This window comes from Mesocricetus auratus, unplaced genomic scaffold (genome assembly GCF_017639785.1).
Source record: "Mesocricetus auratus isolate SY011 unplaced genomic scaffold, BCM_Maur_2.0 Super-Scaffold_100013, whole genome shotgun sequence".
NCBI lineage: Eukaryota > Metazoa > Chordata > Mammalia > Rodentia > Cricetidae > Mesocricetus > Mesocricetus auratus.
Genome location: NW_024429196.1, coordinates 67,330,988 through 67,349,641, shown reverse-complemented (window position 1 = coordinate 67,349,641; position 18,654 = coordinate 67,330,988). Strand labels below are relative to the sequence as shown.

At 44.3% G+C, this 18,654-nt stretch overlaps 1 protein-coding gene across 1 annotated transcript in view; it reads right to left on the bottom strand.

The window, feature by feature from the left end:
* Cap2 (cyclase associated actin cytoskeleton regulatory protein 2) overlaps positions 1–18,654 on the bottom strand; it is a 147,423-nt gene that overhangs the window by 43,886 nt on the left and 84,883 nt on the right. The window contains exons 5-6 of the mRNA XM_040755918.1: positions 922–1,065; positions 517–602 (exon numbers count right to left, since the gene is read on the bottom strand). Coding sequence (XP_040611852.1) covers positions 517–602; positions 922–1,065 — 230 coding nt within the window. The remainder of the gene's footprint in view (positions 1–516; positions 603–921; positions 1,066–18,654) is intronic.

Sequence of the window (18,654 nt, the reverse complement as noted above, 5' to 3'; positions counted from 1 at the left end):
GCTGAAGTTGCACATTGCATGATGCAACCAAACTCTGGTCTTCTGGAAGAGCAGAAACTGCTTCTAACCAATGAGCAATCTCCAGTCTCTTATTTTGTTTTCTTGTCACATTTATTCATTTAATTTGTGTGTACATATGTGTGCATGTGGGGGGTCATAGGACACCTGTGGGAGCTGGTTCTACTATGTGAGTTGAAATCAGATCAAAGTATGGTAGCAAGAAGCTTGCTGAGTCATCTGAACGGCCTGCTTGCTTTTCTGAAAACATGGTCGTATGTGGCCCAGGCACATCTCACATTTGCTGTGTAGCAAAGATGACCTTGAATTCCTGATCCTTCTGTGTCTGTCTTTCAAGTGCTGGCTGGGTCACAGGTTCGAAGCTCAAATATGGGATTTTAATCTCAAGGTTACTCAGTGTACTAGGACAGGGACAGGTGATTAAGTATACTAACTTTTGGGAGCAAATATCTGACAAATGGTCAACTGAAAATACAGCCAGGAAAAGAAGGTACATACCTGTGTTTGTAGTCCTTCAGGACCCTGTTAGTGTAAAAGGTGGCAGCATCATTCATCTCCTTGACATAAGGACCAGGTTTGGGGGACTGAGAAAACAGGACCATCACCCAAGCATAGAAGAAAAAAAATAGGATAAGAAAGAAAATACCACTAAGAAGCGGAAGAAAAGCAACAGGACAATGGGTGAGAGTCAGAGGCAATGTGTGTTCTGTGAAGGCTGGAGAAACACTTTCTCATCTCAGAGGAGGAAGCACTGGACTCGTGCAGGTTAAGAGAAAGCTGACATGCCCAGCTGGAAGGAGCCCTCCTTCAGTGCACCAGACTATGGATGGGGGAACCTGAGGGTGGCCCCGGAGGTCCCCAACAACGTGATGAGGTGGAGGGTAGCATTCCATCTAGACTCACCACAGCTATCCACCCCAGGGCGGGGATGCTCTCGCTGACTGCAGAGAGATGGTTGAACATGCTGCTCCCTCTGTTTCTCTCTCGGAAAGTCTGGATTTCTTGAATCTTCTCTGATATGGGTTTCAGAAGGACAGCCACTTCATTCTGCAGGTAAACATTGGGTTGGCTACTGTGGACAGAAAGAACCTTCTGTACACACTGGCCTGAGAGGACCGCCCAGGGCTTGCCATGGTTTAGGGGTTTGGAAAGAACATGGGACCAGCTTGCAGAAGAGGGTGATTTCCCTTATTACACAATAAACGTTTCTTTCCTTTCCTAAACCCTCTCTTTTGGTATTCATCCCTCCATTCTCTGTCTCCCTCTCTCCTTCCTTCCTTGGCAGTATTTTTTTTTTGCAATCACAAAATATAGGTTTAATTACTAGTTTAAGCATTGGGGGGTGGGGAACTAGCAAGGAAACAAACCATAAATTCTCCAGTAAGACTTGTTACTCTGAATAATACATTTCCCCTGCTAAGTTTTAGAACATACAGAGATGGTGAGGGGAAAGGGAAAGCTGGTAAATGACCACTCAGGACAGACAGAATCACCTGGGGGACCTTTCTTACAATTGGATTTCAACATTTTCCACCAATATGAACAGGTAATGTATGATTTAGTCACTTGAGTTACAGATGGTGAAAGGAAGTTTGACTTCAGGTAATCAGTGGGTATTGTTGAAATACGTTTGCTTATTTTTTTAGAACTAGAAGCAGCAAACTATCTTGTACCCAAAAAGCATTGTAGGAAGTATGAAAACAAGCATGATGTATGTTAACAGACCACACCCAAAACATCAGATTTCTAGTGGACATAAAAAGCAGAAGTTAGTCTCTAAAATATGGTTACACATGAGAAGTGTTAGTATAAATTCTTTATTTACATTTAAATCTGTTTCAATTGCTGGTGTGACCACACCTTAGAAGGTAATCCCCAAGGAAAGAGCATTAGAACAGATGTTTAGTTGGTAGAAAAGGCTTAAAGGAATACTAGTCTAAAGTCACAAACCATCTTAGGTAACATTGTGGTCATTGTTAAAAGTAAACCACTAATGACTAGATGCTCTCCTTACTCTACAAACCAATGTAAGTAGACACATTAAAGTTTGTGAACATATGTAAAGACTGACAGTAAGTCATGCTATTATTTGATTTCATTAAAAAATCATAATAGACTCTCCATCTTTAAAAGTTGTAAAGGAGCTTTACAATAAAATTCTTAAATAAATTTTTATGTGGTCTAACAGTAGTTTAAGTTTGAAAGTAGAACTAAATTTTTGCTAATACTCATCTGCTTTATATTATATAAGGAAATATATATGTATATACACTAGAAGGGAAAGTCCTTCTCACACATGACTTCTAAACAAAAGTACCAATCACGAGAGACGACAGAATGTGACCAAACACTCAACAAACTACTTTCTCATTTTTAAAAAACCAACATTTCAGAGCAACGGTTTCTAAGCTTTGGGGCCATCTGCCGTCTCTCCCCACCAAATACTCATTACTCGGTGTTAGGGAGGCTTGCGCAGGAGTGGGGAGACTGGGAAAATCCCCTAGGTGATCACAGTCACTGCTGCAGGGGTGTGTCATATGCCCAAGGACAGTTTTTTGGGACTAGGGAAGAACTGACGCTCAGCTACAGCGGCTCCTAGGATATGCTCCTGACTGGTAAACCCCTCACTATGTCTTCTCCTAAGGGAGATGCTATACAAAGGGGCTTTGGAGTTAGAAAGCTCTTGGTTCAAATCTCCCCTCTTCCACTTACCATCCAAGGGGCCCTGAGCAAATCACTTCAGCTGATCTTTGGTTGCATCTGGCACAAACAATCCCTATAGCCTCTAGGTTATAGGAGATGCTATATTTTAAACCTCAGACCCCAGGAAGGTATACAATAATTGCAAATGATGGTTATGACAGCCATGTAATTGCTCACATCAGAGTAGTAGTATGTCTTGTTGTGATTAAATACTTGCCAAGAAGCAACTTAAGGGAGGAGGAGTCCCTGGAACATTCTATGTAGACCAGACTAGCCTCAAACTCACAGAAATTCTCCTGCCTCTGCCTCCTGATGACTGGGATTGCAGGTGCACACCACCATACCAGGTTTGGAATTCTAGTCTTTAGAAAGCAAGTATTTCTCTCTAGGAACGTTTTCTCAGTTGAGATTCAATGACTAGATCCAAGGGGGTGATGCTTGTTTTCCCAGAGGCCAGCGATCTTCAGTTGTGGCACAGCCATGTAAAAGCCCCGCTTGCCTCTCAGCACTTGGCTAAACCATGCTATGTTTGATGCAATGACACCTTTGAGAAAGGCCAGAGTATCTAAATTGCTGGTGGGACCTGGCCTCTTGCCCCAAGAAGAGAAAGAACCAGAAACTGTGTATTTACAACGTTGGAGAGATTTATTGAGACCAACTTTGTTTATCTCTACCATCCCAAGAACAAACTGAAGTCTGAGGAGACACAGAATTCTGGAATATATTTTATATTGGTTATCTGATGAGAGCATCATAAATATCGAGAAAGTTTTCTTTTTGCCTTAATTTGGCAATTGTGTGAGGAATTTTCATCAGTTAAAAAATGTCAAGGGAAGAAGGAACAACTTCTATTTCTACCAATGCTAACAAACATTTCAGCCTTCATTAGGTGCCAGTAGATTCGTTTGTGCTATAAAGTGGTTTATCTCCTCCAGTTCATCCCGAACTTTCATAGCTGGACTAAAAAATACCAGAGTGAACATGTGATTCCCATCAAAGCCTAGTGTGCAGATGTCAGCGGAAAGGCGGGGTAGGAAGACATTAGACATCCTTCTACCTGCTTATTAGGCATCTGTTAGGAATACTCAATAAATATGGGTTGACTTGCATCAATGTAAGTTAAGCTTACAAAAGTACTTCCCACTAGAGAAAGAGAGAGAGAGTGTGTGTGTGTGTGTGTGTGTGTGTTAAGAACTGAACCCAGAGCCTTGCACAAACTAGGCAAGCAGTCTACCAACTGAGCTGAATCCCCAGTAAGGAGGAGATAATTTAAAAGGCATCCTACATTATTATTGTTATTATTATTATCATTATTATTATTGGTATATGCTTGTACATGTTGTATGCACACATGTATATGTATGTTGGAGTATGTGTGGGCAAACACTTGTGCGGGTGCATTCGTGTGTGCATGTGTGGAGGCCTGGAGTTGATGTCATGTGTCTTCCTCCATTGCTTATTGTTTATTGCTTGTATATGTTGTAAGCACACATGTATATGTTTGTTGGAGTATGTGGGTTCTGGGGATCCGAACTCTGGCGCTCATCCTTGCCTGGCATGCGGGCGAGTGCTTTATCCACGGAGCCGTCTTCTGAGCCCGGTGTCCTGGTTTTTCGTGTATTTATTTTCTTAGAGTATAATGGTGGTGGTCTCAAGACACAGCTCTAGGGGCTGGAGAGGTGATAGCTCAGTCTGTGAAGTACTTGCCACACAAGCTTGAGGACGTGGGCTTGGATCTCCAGCGTACACATTCTTAAAAAAGCTGTGTGTGCCTGCACCTGCCTGTAATTGCTGTTCTGGGAGGGTGGGAAGGAGAGAGGATGGTGGGGCGGTAGGCACCGTCTCAGCAATTAGTGGGCTCAGGTCCAATGAGAGACCTTGGCTCAAAAAATAAGATGCTCTGTAGGGGGAGATCTTACTAGATACCTGTGGCACTGACCACGCCCATTTGGGCGTGGCCACAGATGTGTATGGGGCCTGTGGGATATAGGCCTGAGGAGAGAGTGGCGATCCCTCTCTCAGGGTTCAGGTCGGGTCTCAGAGAGTAGTGGAGACTGGATGCTCAGAACGCTGACCCTGGGCTATTGGTTTCTCATGTAAGTGATTTACCCCCAATAAAAATACCTACGGCATCCGTATCCGGTGTATGGTAATAGTCATCGTATATTCCAGTATGTTGAACATTAGTCAGTAGGGTGAAGACTCTAGGTGGGTATTAGCAATTAGATACATTCTCATTTGTCAAAAATCCTTGCTATTATTTTCTGAGTCCCCTACATATAGATGTGCAGTTTCCTAGCACCATTTGTAGAAGATGCTGTCTTTTTTTAGTTCTATACCATTGCTCTGGGTCAGTTTTTGTGCCAGTACCATGCTGTTTTGTTGCTATGACTCTATAGTATAATTTGAGGTCATATACTGTAGTGTCTCCAGCTTGTTCCCTTGGTTTAGGGTTGCTTTGAGTAATTGGGGTCCTTTGAACTTCTGTATTCATGTTTTGAGACAGGGTTTCTTTGTAGCTTTGGAGCCTGTCCTGGAACTCACTCTGTAGACCAGGCTGTCCTTGAACTCACAAACATCTGCCTGCCTCTGCCTCCCAAGTGCTATGATTAAAGACACGTTATCATAACAATGCTCTTTATATATAATACACCCACACATGTACACATGAACTCACACACAAAATACACAGCCGGTGTATTTAGGAACGACTTTAAATTCCCTCCAAAATAAAACAGCCAAAACCCACATTTCCTGTGGGCTTCTGTTTCCTAAGACAATTTCCCGAAAGAAAATACATTTTCAAGCTGTGAAGACAAGCCCCCAAATCTTTTCTGTCTCAGGTGTCTGTGGAGCAGACTGAGTCACACATGGTCCTACGGGAAGGGAAGAGGCGTGTGTACATGGTTGTGTTTTCAGCCGGCATTTCCAAGGCTCCTGAGCTTGGGAGATTATCTCGGGCTGTGTCTTTAAGGCCCTTGCAACTGCTCTGAACTGAGTTCTGCTATCAGCTCCATCTCCATTTAGCTCCAGAAGGAACTGGACTGTTTTGCAGAAAGTAAAATGGAAGGGTTTTTATCAGCAAGCTTTGGAGAAACTACCCAAAAAGGCAAACTGAATCTCACAGGCAGTTCTGTAAGAGATGAAACAAACTGGACCTTTCACCTTAAAGATGGGCACAGAAATACAGGGAAACTGGTTAGTTATTTCTAGAGCCAATGGTTCTTTTTAAAAAATTTAAACTGCATTTTTATTCACTAATTTTGTGTGTACTAGTGAACTTGAAAGAATAGTTTGTGTGAGTCAGTTCTCTCCTGCCATCATGTGGGTCTGGAGATCAAACTCAGGTCATCTGGCTCAGTGGTAGGCTCTTTTCCCTTGGAGTCATTTTGCCAACCTTTGAAACACAAGGTTCTTTTAAAAATAATTATTTATGTTTAGTGTATATATGTGTAGCTATGTGAGCTCATATGCCTTACATACCTATAGGATTCTGCAGGGGAGAAGAGGGCATTGGAATCCCTGGAACTGGAGTTACGGACAGTTAATGGAACACTGCGTAGATGCTGAGAATTGAACCCAGGTCCTCTGGAAGAACAGAGCTCCATGCATACAGGCAAGCACTACATCCAACCAATCCCCAGACTCCACATTTTGGAGTCTTTGGTCTCTTCTTTGGTCTCTTCTTGAGATGAGGTCTCACTCGGGGTCTCAGACTGGTCTAGAAGTTACTTTGTAGCCTAGGCTGGCCTCAAATTTGTAATCCTACTGCTTCGGTTTCCCAAGTGTTGGGATTATAGGTGTGAATGACTAAGCCTGTCTTAAAATTTGGACTCTGTACATGTGTGTGCATGTGTTTATGTGGGTACATCTGTGGGTATAGGTGTGTGCATGAATTCGTGTGTGCATGCAGATTCGTGTGTGTGTGTGTGTGTGTGTTTGTGTGTGCATGTAGAAGAGGCCAATCTGTGTCTCATTCTTCAAGAGCCACTCACCTTTGATTTTTGAGACAGACTCTCCTATTGGTTGGGAGCTTACTGAGAGACTGGTTGGCTGGAGATCCTCCTGGTTCTGACCCCCCTCCCAGCACTGGAATTTCAATTAGGTGTTACCATGCCTAGCTTTTCAACATAGGTTCTGGGGATTAAGCAAACTCAAGTCTTCATGCTGTGTAGCAAGACTTTTATCCACTGAGTTACCTCCCCAAACCCATGAATCTTTGAGGGATTGGATCCTACTGCATTTAAACCTCTAGAAAATTTATATCAAGCAATATTTCTTAGCAAATCACAATGCCAAATATCAACCATTATTACTTTGGCTTTTGTTCTTAGTTTTTTGAGTACCACAACTGTACATGATGTTATAATTGTTGTCATTATATCGAACAATAATACATTTCCTGGAATTTTAAAACCCCACATCTGACAGAGGGCTTATCTCCAAAATTTGCAAAGAACTCAAGAAGCAAGTCTCCAAAACACCAAAGGATCCAATAAAAAAGATAGGGTACAGAACTAAATAGAGAATTCTCACTAGAGGAGTCTAAAATGGCTGAGAGACACTTGAGAAAGTGCTCAACATCCCTAGCCATCAGGGAAATGCAAATCAAAACAACCCTGAGATACCATCTCACTCCTGTCAGAATGGCTAAAATCAAAAACATCAATGACAGTTTATGCTGGAGAGGATGTGGAGAAAGGGGAACACTCCTCCACTGCTGATGGGAGTGCTGACTTGTATAGCCACTATGGAAATCAGTATGGAGATTCCTCAGGAAAATGGGAATCAGTCTACCGAAAGACCCAGCAATTCTACTCTTAGGCATATACCCAAAGGATAAATAGAAAATAGTAAAACCAAACACAACCACCAAAGGATCCCAAAGTCATACATTCCCTAAGTATCATTCTTTAGGAATAAACCCTAATAAGAATTTCCCCCTAGGGCAGTCCCTGCAAGCTGCCAAGAGGCTGGGTCTGCCCAGTCTTCTGACTCAGAATTCCTTAACTTTTCCTTTTTCTTCTCTTTTCCTCTTTGTTTTGGATGCTAGCCTAAGCCTGAGTACAAGTTCTCAGGTACTCTGGGCTTCTTCACTCTTTCTTGATGTTCCCCATGCTGATTAACTTAAATGGTATGCCTTTCCCACTTTTCCTCTCTAGTCTCCAACTGCTGGAAGCTGCCAAAATTTAGTTTGCCTGCCCTGCAGCTGGCATTCTTCTCAACTCTATTAACATTGTCCTTATCCACCTTCTCTTTGAAAAAAAAATTTGGTGACTTAGTCTACTGGTGGGGGAGGGACCTACTACATGTAGTAACATCATCATAGATAATCCTGATGCCTGGGGAGAAATTTTTGTTTGTAGTTTTTAAAAAGATGTAATAATTGAAAAAAATAATTTTTCCAATTTTTGTTTTGTTTTGCTAGTTAGAGACAAGGACTCATATAGCCCAGGCTGGCCTCCAACTATATAGCTGAGGGCAACCTTGAGCTTGTGGTTTTGCCTCAGCCTACCCAGGGTTAGGATTGTGAAATGTATACCACAACAGCTGTTTATGCTGTGCTGGAAACAGAGTGCAGGGTGTTACCAGTGTTGGGTGGGTTCCATGTACTGGAACTTAGCTACACAGTTCCCTTGTTTAGCCATCCTACAACAAGGTATTTATGTAACCTATATTTTTAAAATTCCAGGGAATGTTATTGTTCGATGTGTATGTGTTCATGCCTACATGGCTTTATGTGTGCACCATGCATGTTCAGCCAGAGGGTGTTGGATCCTCTGGAGATGGAGTTACAGGCAGCTGTGAGCAGCCTGATGTCATTGCTGAGAATCGAGCCCAGGTCCTCTGCAAGAGCAGAAAGTACTCTTACCCACTGAATCATTTCTCCCCCTGGAGAGAAGCCTGTAACGCCCACACTCTTGTACCTGGTCGTTTCATGGAAGCTTTAATGGCACATTACACTCACAAGCAGATTTCACTTCAGCGACAGCCTTTGCTTTTGTTTATAAAGCAACTTTCTCAGCCATCACAAAACATAGAAAACCATGATGACAGGATCAAGTGATGACATCCCTCACTGGCTTTTGATAAAGAACAGCTGGAAATGAGAGGTCAGGAGCCAGCGACAACCTTGGGGCTGGCGTTGAAGTTTGATGTCAACTTGTTCCATTTTCCTTCTAATGGTTGAACTCTCAGTTACAAATTGGGCATTTCAATGGAAAGTATTTTCTGTGAAAATCTGCAGTTTCTCAGCCAACCTTCTGAGGCTTGGTGGCTCACGACTGTCATCTCGTGCTTGGAAGACAGAGGCATGAGGTTCAGAAGTTAAAGGTTAGCCTCAGCTACATAGTCAGCTCAAGGCTAGCCTTAGCTACACAGTGAGTGCAAAGCCAGTCTAGGTTACAAGAGACCCTGACTCAAAAAAAACCAAGCAGCAGAACTAGAGCAAATGAAACCAAACAACCAGTGCACGGTTCTATTGACAAGACACGTGGGCCATAATTTTCTCTAAGCGCTCACTGCCAGACATTTTCAGATGAGTAGCTGTATGACAGAAGCAGCCAAGGTCAGTGGCTATGCAAATATTAAATACCACAGTGGTTTGGGTCCTCACCGTATCTCCTGAGTCTTGAAACAATAGTGAGGGACAGTGGTCAATCAAAACACACACACACACACACACACACACACACACACACACACACACACACCACAGAACCCTTCCATTAGCTGCTGCTTCAGATTAAGATGAATAGTTTTTGAGATGTGGCTGCGGACAGTTCTATCAGAATATGTATAGTTCATACTAGAGCAGAGCCCTAGGGCTACCAGGTCATGGGCTGCAGAGGTAGGCACAGAGACTATAGTGACTACATGAAGGTGACAAGACTCCTGATAAAGAAAACATGTCTTTTCTCTGTTCCTGCAGTGGAATTCGGTGTCTCCTACATCAGGATTTGACAAAATGAACTCCTGACAAAGTCTGGGTTCATGGGGCAGAGACAGGGCGGGGGAAGGGGCTGGAATGAATAGATTATTTGGGATCCAAGAAGGAAGCAGGGAGTCTGTACTGAGTGATAACAGATAAGGACAATCAGATTCAGCATCGAGAGAACACAGGAGGAGGAAATGAAGGTGAAGATGAAAACTTTAGCTATCCACCATCAACTTAAAAGACCAGACAGGGAGGCTGAGAACTCTCACCCTCCATTTTATTATTCTCTCAGTTATTGATTGGTCGAGCGGAGAGAACGTCTGCTTCTACGCTGTCTCGGATGCACCATCCGGCTGCTGACAGTGATGAACTTTATAGCCACCTCTACGTTTACCTTGAGGTTGCCCACACTGCAGCTGAGAGGCAGGCACGAGGGCTTCCCACAGGCCTTTGCTGATTGTCTCTGGGTTTGCACACTGGAGAAAAGCGCTAAAGCAGTGTTGTTCCCCAGCTTCCTAAAGCCAAAGGCAGTGTACAGCAGTCACAAGTTAGTTCTTTGAATTAGGAAGAATTTAAAGACTTCTGACAAGCATCCAGTTTTTAAAAATTTTGCCAACATCCCATGAGTGCTGGCCGCATGTCATGCGGCATGGTGACTGCTTGCCCACTCTACTTTCTGATGATGCATCTCAGCCTAAGCTACCCAAGGCCCCATCTGTAAGATTCTAGCACAGTCACACATGTCTCCACGGAGCCATTTTATCTCCCCTGGATTAAGTGGCTATGATGACAGATCTCTTGCAGAATGTCGTTGAGATCACATCAAGCTGTAGCAACTCAAGAAATGCAAGGAATTGTAGCAATGTCTTAGGAGTCTTAAGATACCCCAAAGGCTAGATCAACCATTATCTGACCATCAGACCTAACCACCAAACCTTAGTGTCAATCATCTCTAATCAGAACCCATTTCCACTGTGAAGAGTAGCACAGTCATTGCAGGGTTCCATCATTTTTCCTAAGCACAGAACACCAGCCTTAACATGAACACAAAGAGGGCATCCTGGTCCACTGGGCCAGAAGACAGAGTGCTGGGTATGGTGTCCTCTCTTGGCTCTCAGTTCATCTCAGGTGGGGCTGCTAAAGCTCACTCCTTTGCTTCACCATGGAATTGAGTTCCTCCTCCTCTTCCCTCCAGTATTCTAAGGACCATATTTCTATGAAACACATGTGCAGGAGGCCTGTGGGTGGCTGGAGGAGCCACAGAGATCTGTCAGTTGCTCACCCTGTGTTTGCTCATCCGCCTCCTCTCTGGGTATTTTCTGTCATTACCATGGAGATGCTCTTAAGGGCATTTAATGGGATTAAAGGAGCCTCCCCCTTGCTACACATACCCCGAAAAGTGACTTTAGGGTTTTTTTGAATTGTTATGTTTTTACCACACACAAGCAAAAAATAGTCTCAGTAATTTTGACTTAAGAACATTAATTGAAATTTATTTTAAAAATGCACCAATTCTAAATATCTGCATATATTTCCATCTGGCATTTGGGATACATTTTTATAGTTTTATATGAAATTATGGTGATTGAAGTGGTTTGCATGCACACATTTTAAAATTATTTGTTTTGTTTGACATCTACCTTATTCTTTGAAAACAGTTTTCAAGAACCGTCATGATCTCAGAGTGAGGGTGTAGCCTTTTCTCTTTGGTTTTTTGATTCTGTCTTTTATTTCCATCTCTGCTGTCCTTATTTGGTGAGACCTTCTTGTGCCCACTTCTAACCATTGCCACCAATGGCAGTGACACTCTTTTTCCTTATCACCTGTCCTTGAGTGGATAACGGTCAACTATGAAGGAGCCATAGCATAAAACTTTTACATTGTTTGCACCTACAACAAACTGACAGTCATTGGCTATAGAGTTAGTCTTCAAGCCTGGGACTGGGAGGCTTAGTGGTTAATTTTAGTGGTCAACTTGATGAGATCTAGAATCACTTGAGGGACAGGTCTCTGTGCATGCCTGAGGGGTCATCTTCATTAGGTTGGCCGAGGTACAAAGAACGGCATTGTGGGCGGCATTGTGGGCGGTCCATTCCCTAGGATAGGATTTCCAACTGTATGGAAAGGAGAAGGCGAGCTGAGCACAAGCTCTGGGCTTCAAGACTGGATACAACGTGACCAGCTGCTTCAAGCTTTGCCGCTGTGCCTTCTTGGCTGTGATGGACCGCAGCTTCCACCTGTGAGGCAGAACAAACTCTCCATCTCTTAAGCAGTTTTATCATAGCAAAAGAAAAGCAATAAAGACAGTTTCCTTGGAAACAGCCAAGGAGACCTGGATAATTAAAAATCCTGTGCTTTTCTTGATTTAAAGTAACTCTATTTAATAGATCACTTGACTCCAAATCTCTTTTTTTAGTTCTTTCTCTCTCTCTCTCTCTCCCTCTCCTACTCTCTCTCTTTGTGTGTGTGTGTGTGTGTGTGTGTGTGTGTGTGTTTGGTGAGTACAGATACATGTGTTTGTGTACACATAGAGGACATAGGGTAATGTTCATCTTCCTAAGTTGAGCTCCACTTTGTGTTTGGATATAGAGCCCATCCCTGAACCTGGATGGCCAGTGAGCTCCAGAAATCTGTCTGCCTCCAGGCATGGGCCACCACTCCTAGGATTAGATGGTGGTTGCTGTGAGTGAAAACTCAGCTCCTCATGCTTACACAGCAGGCAAGTGACAAACTGAGTCGTCTCTCCAGCCCTGCTTTTAAAGTTCTTATTAGCATATATTAATTATGCATAAGATGGGCTTCACTGTGACATTATATACATACATGTATATTTATGTGCATATATATGATGTACTTTGATCATACTCTTCCCCCATTACCCTTTTTTGTTGCTGACCCCTTTCTGCTGCTTTCGTTGATCTTACCAAATAATTGACATAACTTGGAGTTACCTGAGAATTGCATCTCATTGAGGGGCTGTCAGGATCAGACTGGACGGTGGACATATCTATGAGGGATTATCTCTATTGTTAACTGATGTAGGTAGGCCCGGCCCACTCTTGGCATCACTGCTCCCTGGGAAGGTTGTCTTAGACTGGATAAGAGAGCCAGCTGTAGCTAAGCTTGGATCTGTGATTAAGTCAGTAAGGAGCATTTTGCCATGGCGTCTGTGTCAAGTTTCTGCCATGACATCCCTAAGTGATGGATTATAACCTGGAAGTGTGAGCTAAATAAACCGTTTCCTCCCTTAAGTTGCTTTTGGTCAGAGTGGTTTTATCCCAGCAACAAAATGAAACCAGTCAGGCCAGATGCCCTGATTGGTATGGCAGATTGCTTGGTTTCGCCCACCCATACACCTCTAAAGAGAGTCAGTTTGTCACCCATTCCTGATTGTCTCTGCACTTAGTAAGCAGATAAGGTGCCCAGTATGTGAGGCCTGGGCTCAGTCAAATTGGCACACAGAATTATTCACCACAGGGGAAGACAGACAAAGAACTGCAGTCATAATTACTCCATTATATACAACTCGTTAGGTGTTAAAAGCCACTGGGAGCGGGGTTGGGGGGGAAAGTAGTTCAGTGATAAGGTTCAGAAATATCCCTGTGATGGGGTGGGGGATGAGTTAGCTCAGTTGGGAGAGGTTCCATCCTCAGTGCTGAATTACGTGGGTGTAATGGTGCTGGAATTCCAGAATTTGGGAGGTGGAGGCAGGAGGATCAAATGTTCAAGGTCATTCAGTTACACAATGAATTAGAAGGCAGCCTGGGCTAGGCAGAAAAGAGGAGGGAAGGGGAGGAAAAGGGAAGAAAGGGAGAGGGGAAGGGAGAGAAGGGGAGGGAGATGGAGGGAGGGAAGGAGGAGAGGGGGATGGGGGAGGATGCAGTTATTTAAAATGGTACAGACTTCAGATTTCCCTGAGAAAGTGACAGACAGCTGAATACCTTCCATGTGGGTGTCTGTGGGAAGAGCTTCCGGTCAGAGGAAACAGCCACGGGGAAGGATCTAAGGCTGGCAATTGTCTCCTGTGTTCCAGGAATAGCAAGCAACTAGTGTGGCAGGCATGAAAGGAGTGGGTAAGAGCAGCAGCAGGGGGAGGTGGGGGGGATGGGGGCGGGGTTGTGAGGTCAAGGGTGACAAGGCAGAAGTAGATCTGCAGACTACAGGAAGGAGTCTGGCTTTCATCCCAAACAAAAGGGGATCAGCACAGTTTTCAGCGGAATGACACGGGTGACTTTCTTTCCCAGGAATCATCTGCATGCTGTCCTGAGACTAGATTGTGGGGAAGGGGAGCAGGGAGATCCTCTTGGAGGCCACTGCTGTTCTTGGGGCTTGGGTGAGCACGGTGCAGAGGGGAGAAGCAGGGTCCAGGTTAGATGAGTACCAGAGTAAATGTGGAGGGTGACACGGTGCCAGAGTAAATGTGGAGGGTGACCCATCTCTCTGACTGAGAAACCAGGAGGATGCCGTCACCATCGGTCAAGAAGGAATGGCAAGAGGGCCAGGTTTTAGCAGAAGGATAAGGGGACCATATTTAGACACATTGTCTAGCATCAACCAGCATCATATTTGACAAAATATCTAGACACCACGTGGACCAGTCAAGTTGAGATGCAAAGGTCACTATAGCAAAATAGCAATACATAATAAATAAATGAGTCATTTGACATGTTAGATGTTAGACATGGAGGCACAATTCACTAACATCCCTTGCAATAAACATCGATATCTTCCATGCCCCCTCCACCTCACCTTTCTCCACTCAGTCCCCTTCTAGTCTTTGCTAGGATGACTTTAATTTTATGTTTTCATATCTCTTTTTTAGTTGTTTGAGAACATACCTCCACCATTTTTTTCCTACACACCTAGCATACCCATTAAAAAAAAACCTAGAGAGCCCACTTAGTGTTGCCTGTATATGCACAGGTGCAGGACCATCCTCAGGAGCTTTGACAGTCTCCCAGGAGCCGCATCCCCAAGGAAAACAGTCTTCCCTAGCAGCCATCAGTTGCCAATAGCTCCCCGGCCTGGGGTGGGGACTTCATGAGCCCATCCTCAGTCTGCGCTGGTGCCTTGGCTAGCTTGATGCTGTCTAAGTCTGTGTGCCAGTCCCAGCATCTGGGAGTTCATGTGTGCAACTGATCTGCCATGTCTGGAACCCTGCTTAGCTGTAGATGATTCCTTCCTGTGGCTCTTACAATCTTTCCACCCTCTTTGATCCCCGACCCTGCTGGGACATGGGATGTGGTACAGATGTCCTACTTAGAGCTGGACACTCCATGGTCTCCTATTCTCTGTATGTTGACCAGTTGACCCATCATGTTGTGGGTCTCAGTGTTAATCACCATCTGCCATGCAAAGAAACGTCTCCGATGACAGCCTTTGCTTGGGCACAACTTGCATTTTCAGTTCACTACACCAGAGGCATAAATTGTTGTGTGTTCTTCCCTCCAGTCAACAGAGTCCCAGTGTTACGCAGCTCAGTGCATCAGCGTGTTAGTTGCTGCAGTGTTTAGTACAATTCAGTTCCACTTAAGTCTAATGGACATATAAGTGGGCTGTATGTTCCCGTGCTCAGGGTAATTCAGTTCCATCCAGGTTGCTGCAGCATTTAAACTTCCTGTTCCTCACAAGCAAGGATGGTACTCCTGGGCACTATCCATCACGGGCAGGCTCTGTGACACTTCTCTCCTGGACATGGATTGTGTTCCGTCACCCCCTCTGGCCAGCAGCAAAGGTTTGAGAGATCAATAGCTTGAGTTTATGGGTACAGTGTGTGGCTGGCGGTAAATTTATTTTTATTAAATTCCCAGGTCAGTTATTCATTATCTCTTGAAACTAGCAGGCTTATACAGAGATTAAATCTTTGAACTTGGCTTCAGCAGCACTGTATTTTAACTACTTGAGGCAATGGATGGAGGTGCAGTATTTAAGATGGTTGGCTTGCTGAGCCAGCCAGGTTATATGAGCAGCGGCTTGGGACACAGCTTACATTTTTATAGTAAACACAGTGTCCTGTGGCAGGTGACAGGATGGATGGGTGAATGAACAGAAACCGAGGTTGAAGTGATGAATTAAAATGAATCTCCCAGAAAGTCAGATATGATCTAGGGAGCAGAAATAAAACACAGCCATTGTAGAAAACTGACTTTCTCTCCCAGAGGCTTCTTGGTAAGTGGTGGGACTGTCCACTTCTTCTCAGTGCTGGGGAGGATCTTGGAGGAGTTGGGAGAGGAGAAAAGGATTATATGAAAAAAATTTAAATAAAAAAGAAATACCCCATCTATAGAAGGTAACAATTTACTTCATTTTGATGTAGATTGTTAAAATTCATGAATGCCTTAGTTTCATTTCTGTTGCTGTGATAAAATACCCCAGAGAACCCGAGACTTGACAGATCATAGGCCCCAAGGAGAACCTCCCACGATTACTCCGCTAAATAGACATAGCATTAAACCAACGGCCAATGACTCATCATTATACCCATAGATCAGGGCTTCCATCTTCCAATCCATGGCAAAGAAGCTCCCATTGGCAGCAGATGGTGATTAACACAGAGACCCATGATGGATCAAGGTACAGAGAACAAGAGACTGTAGAATGCTCAACTCCAAATGGGACATGCAAATGCTCGGTCACAGCCAACCAGGAAGCTGTGTCACAGTCTCAGACTGGCAGTTAGAAACACAGTGACTGAAAATGATGCAGCTCACGATAGCACGGGCAGAGGCAAGGGTGTTTGCCACTTGGGAGACAGCACACAGAGCTCGTTCTCCGTGCCCAGGTCAACTCAGTCGCTCTAGAGTTTTGGTCTTGACTCTGAGATGATAGTCATAATATGCACAGCGTAGAATGGACATGTAGCAGTAGATGCTCCACGTTCCTGACCGTCTTCTCCCCTGGACTTCTAGAGGTACAGTCAGAGGCCAAGAGTGCTAACTCATCATGCCAAATGCAACACAACTAAGGCAAATCAGGGTTAGCTAGAGATGTTATGGGGCAATCAACACTTGTTCCCCACAAAAATGTACAGTCTTTGAGTGACTTTGCAGTTAAGTATTGGTTTCACTGTTTTTGAGCAGGAGAAATTGAGGATTAGGCAGATTTATCATTTCCCTTCCTGTTGGGGGAAGTCCTGTGCATTTGTCAATAAAGTACTGTTGAGCCTATAGGGAACCAAGATAGGAGGGACTAGGAGTCCAGGAGAACTCTGGGAAGGAGAAACACAAGAGAGTCGACATGTAACGCCATGGGGGTAGGAAGCCCGGACCCATTCTCCGGTAAGAGACATACTTAGATTAACAATTATGGGGTAATTACTTAAGTCAGAGGTAGCCAGTAAGAAACAAGCAAGGCCAACAGCTTCATAATTAATATAGCGTCTTGTGTGTTTATTTGGGGACTGCAATGAGGCAGAGCCTAGGCGGCTGGCGGGGGATAAACCAAAGCGGCTAGCAAAGAAAAAGCTTCTCGTAACACCTTCCCTTCTCCCCTCCTTCCTCTCTCTCCCTCCCTCCCTCTCTCCTTCCATCTTCCATCCTCTCTTGTCTTCCCTTCTTCCTTCCATCTGCTGGGATCAGATCCAGGGTCTTGCCCATGCTAGGCAAAGGCTATTTTGCTGACCTACATCCTAGCCTGATATTTCATCTTAAAGATTAACTGTGATGTGTAACATGCATGTTTTCCTTAAACAGGGCATACAACTCATTGAAGTATTATGACTCACCACACTAACCACAATTCTCCACATTCCTGGCCCTGAGCTCCACACAGAAGAATGGGACAGCTCTGTAAAGGAACAGTCACCATGGTGCTCTTTGGTTGAGCCACAGAAAGTGGAGGGATAAGAAAGTGGGGGGATAAGAAAGTGGGGGGATAAGAAGGGAGGGACAGACAGGACAACCCAAAGGGGCAATGTGTGTTCATTCTTTAAGGATGAGGATGAATCTGGGGGGAAAAGGTTTCCAGGCCAAGAGGACTGCAGACACTTTCCTGAGGGGCGGAGATTAAGAACCCCTTAGGGTCCTTCTGAGGGATGAGACTATTAAATCAGACAGGGACATGATCCTGGGGATCTCTGCTTGTGTCATAAAGAAATATGGAGTCCCTGAGGAGCCCTGTGTGGGTTGGTTAGAAGTTTGGGGTGACCAACTGACCAGCTGAGTGGGGACATTCACTGACAGCTCCAAGTCAGAGGCAAAGACCAGTCAAAGAAGTTTGGCTGAGGAAGGCAATGGCAGGGGTAAGGAGGAGAAGGGACAGATTTGGGGGCATATAAGGGACAAGGGACAGAGATTCCCGAATGCGTGACAATGATGGATTCTGTTTCTTTTTCTGCTGTGTCTTCAGCATACAGTAAGCACATACATAAACAAAAAACATAAAATGGTTCATCAGGTTACGCATATACATAAGTACAGGTGTGTGTGTGTATACAGTAATAACTAAAGGAAAATAGGTTGATAATTTGATAAGGAGTTGGGGGGAACCTGGGAGAAGTTAATACTCTTGTATAGAATTCTTGAAATAAATTGAAATAGAAAAGAGAATATGAAAAAGGAATGGAGCAGTGGGAGCTGAAGAGATGACTCAGCAGTTAGGAGTGTTTAGCAAGCAACCATGAGGACTAGAGCTCAGATCCCAGCACCGAGGCATCTGGCCCATGCCTGTAACCCCAGTGCTAAGGGGCCTTGAGATAGAGGGATCTCTGGGGTTTGCTGGATTTCAGAGAAAATGTGAGCTCCAGATTCAGGGAGAGACCCTGCCTTAAGGAAACAGGCAAAGAGAGGCTGAGGAGGACACCTGGAGCCATTATCTGTTCTCCATATTTGCACAGGTGAGGGCATATCTATACACACGTGTGCATACAGACACACACAGACATATTAATGCACAGATATTATAAAAAGTAAGAATGGAGTACTGGGCTAATGCATACGGACAGCAGAAGGAGCCAGGAGAGCATTTCAAGGCTCCCTGCTTTGAGATTGCTAACAAGC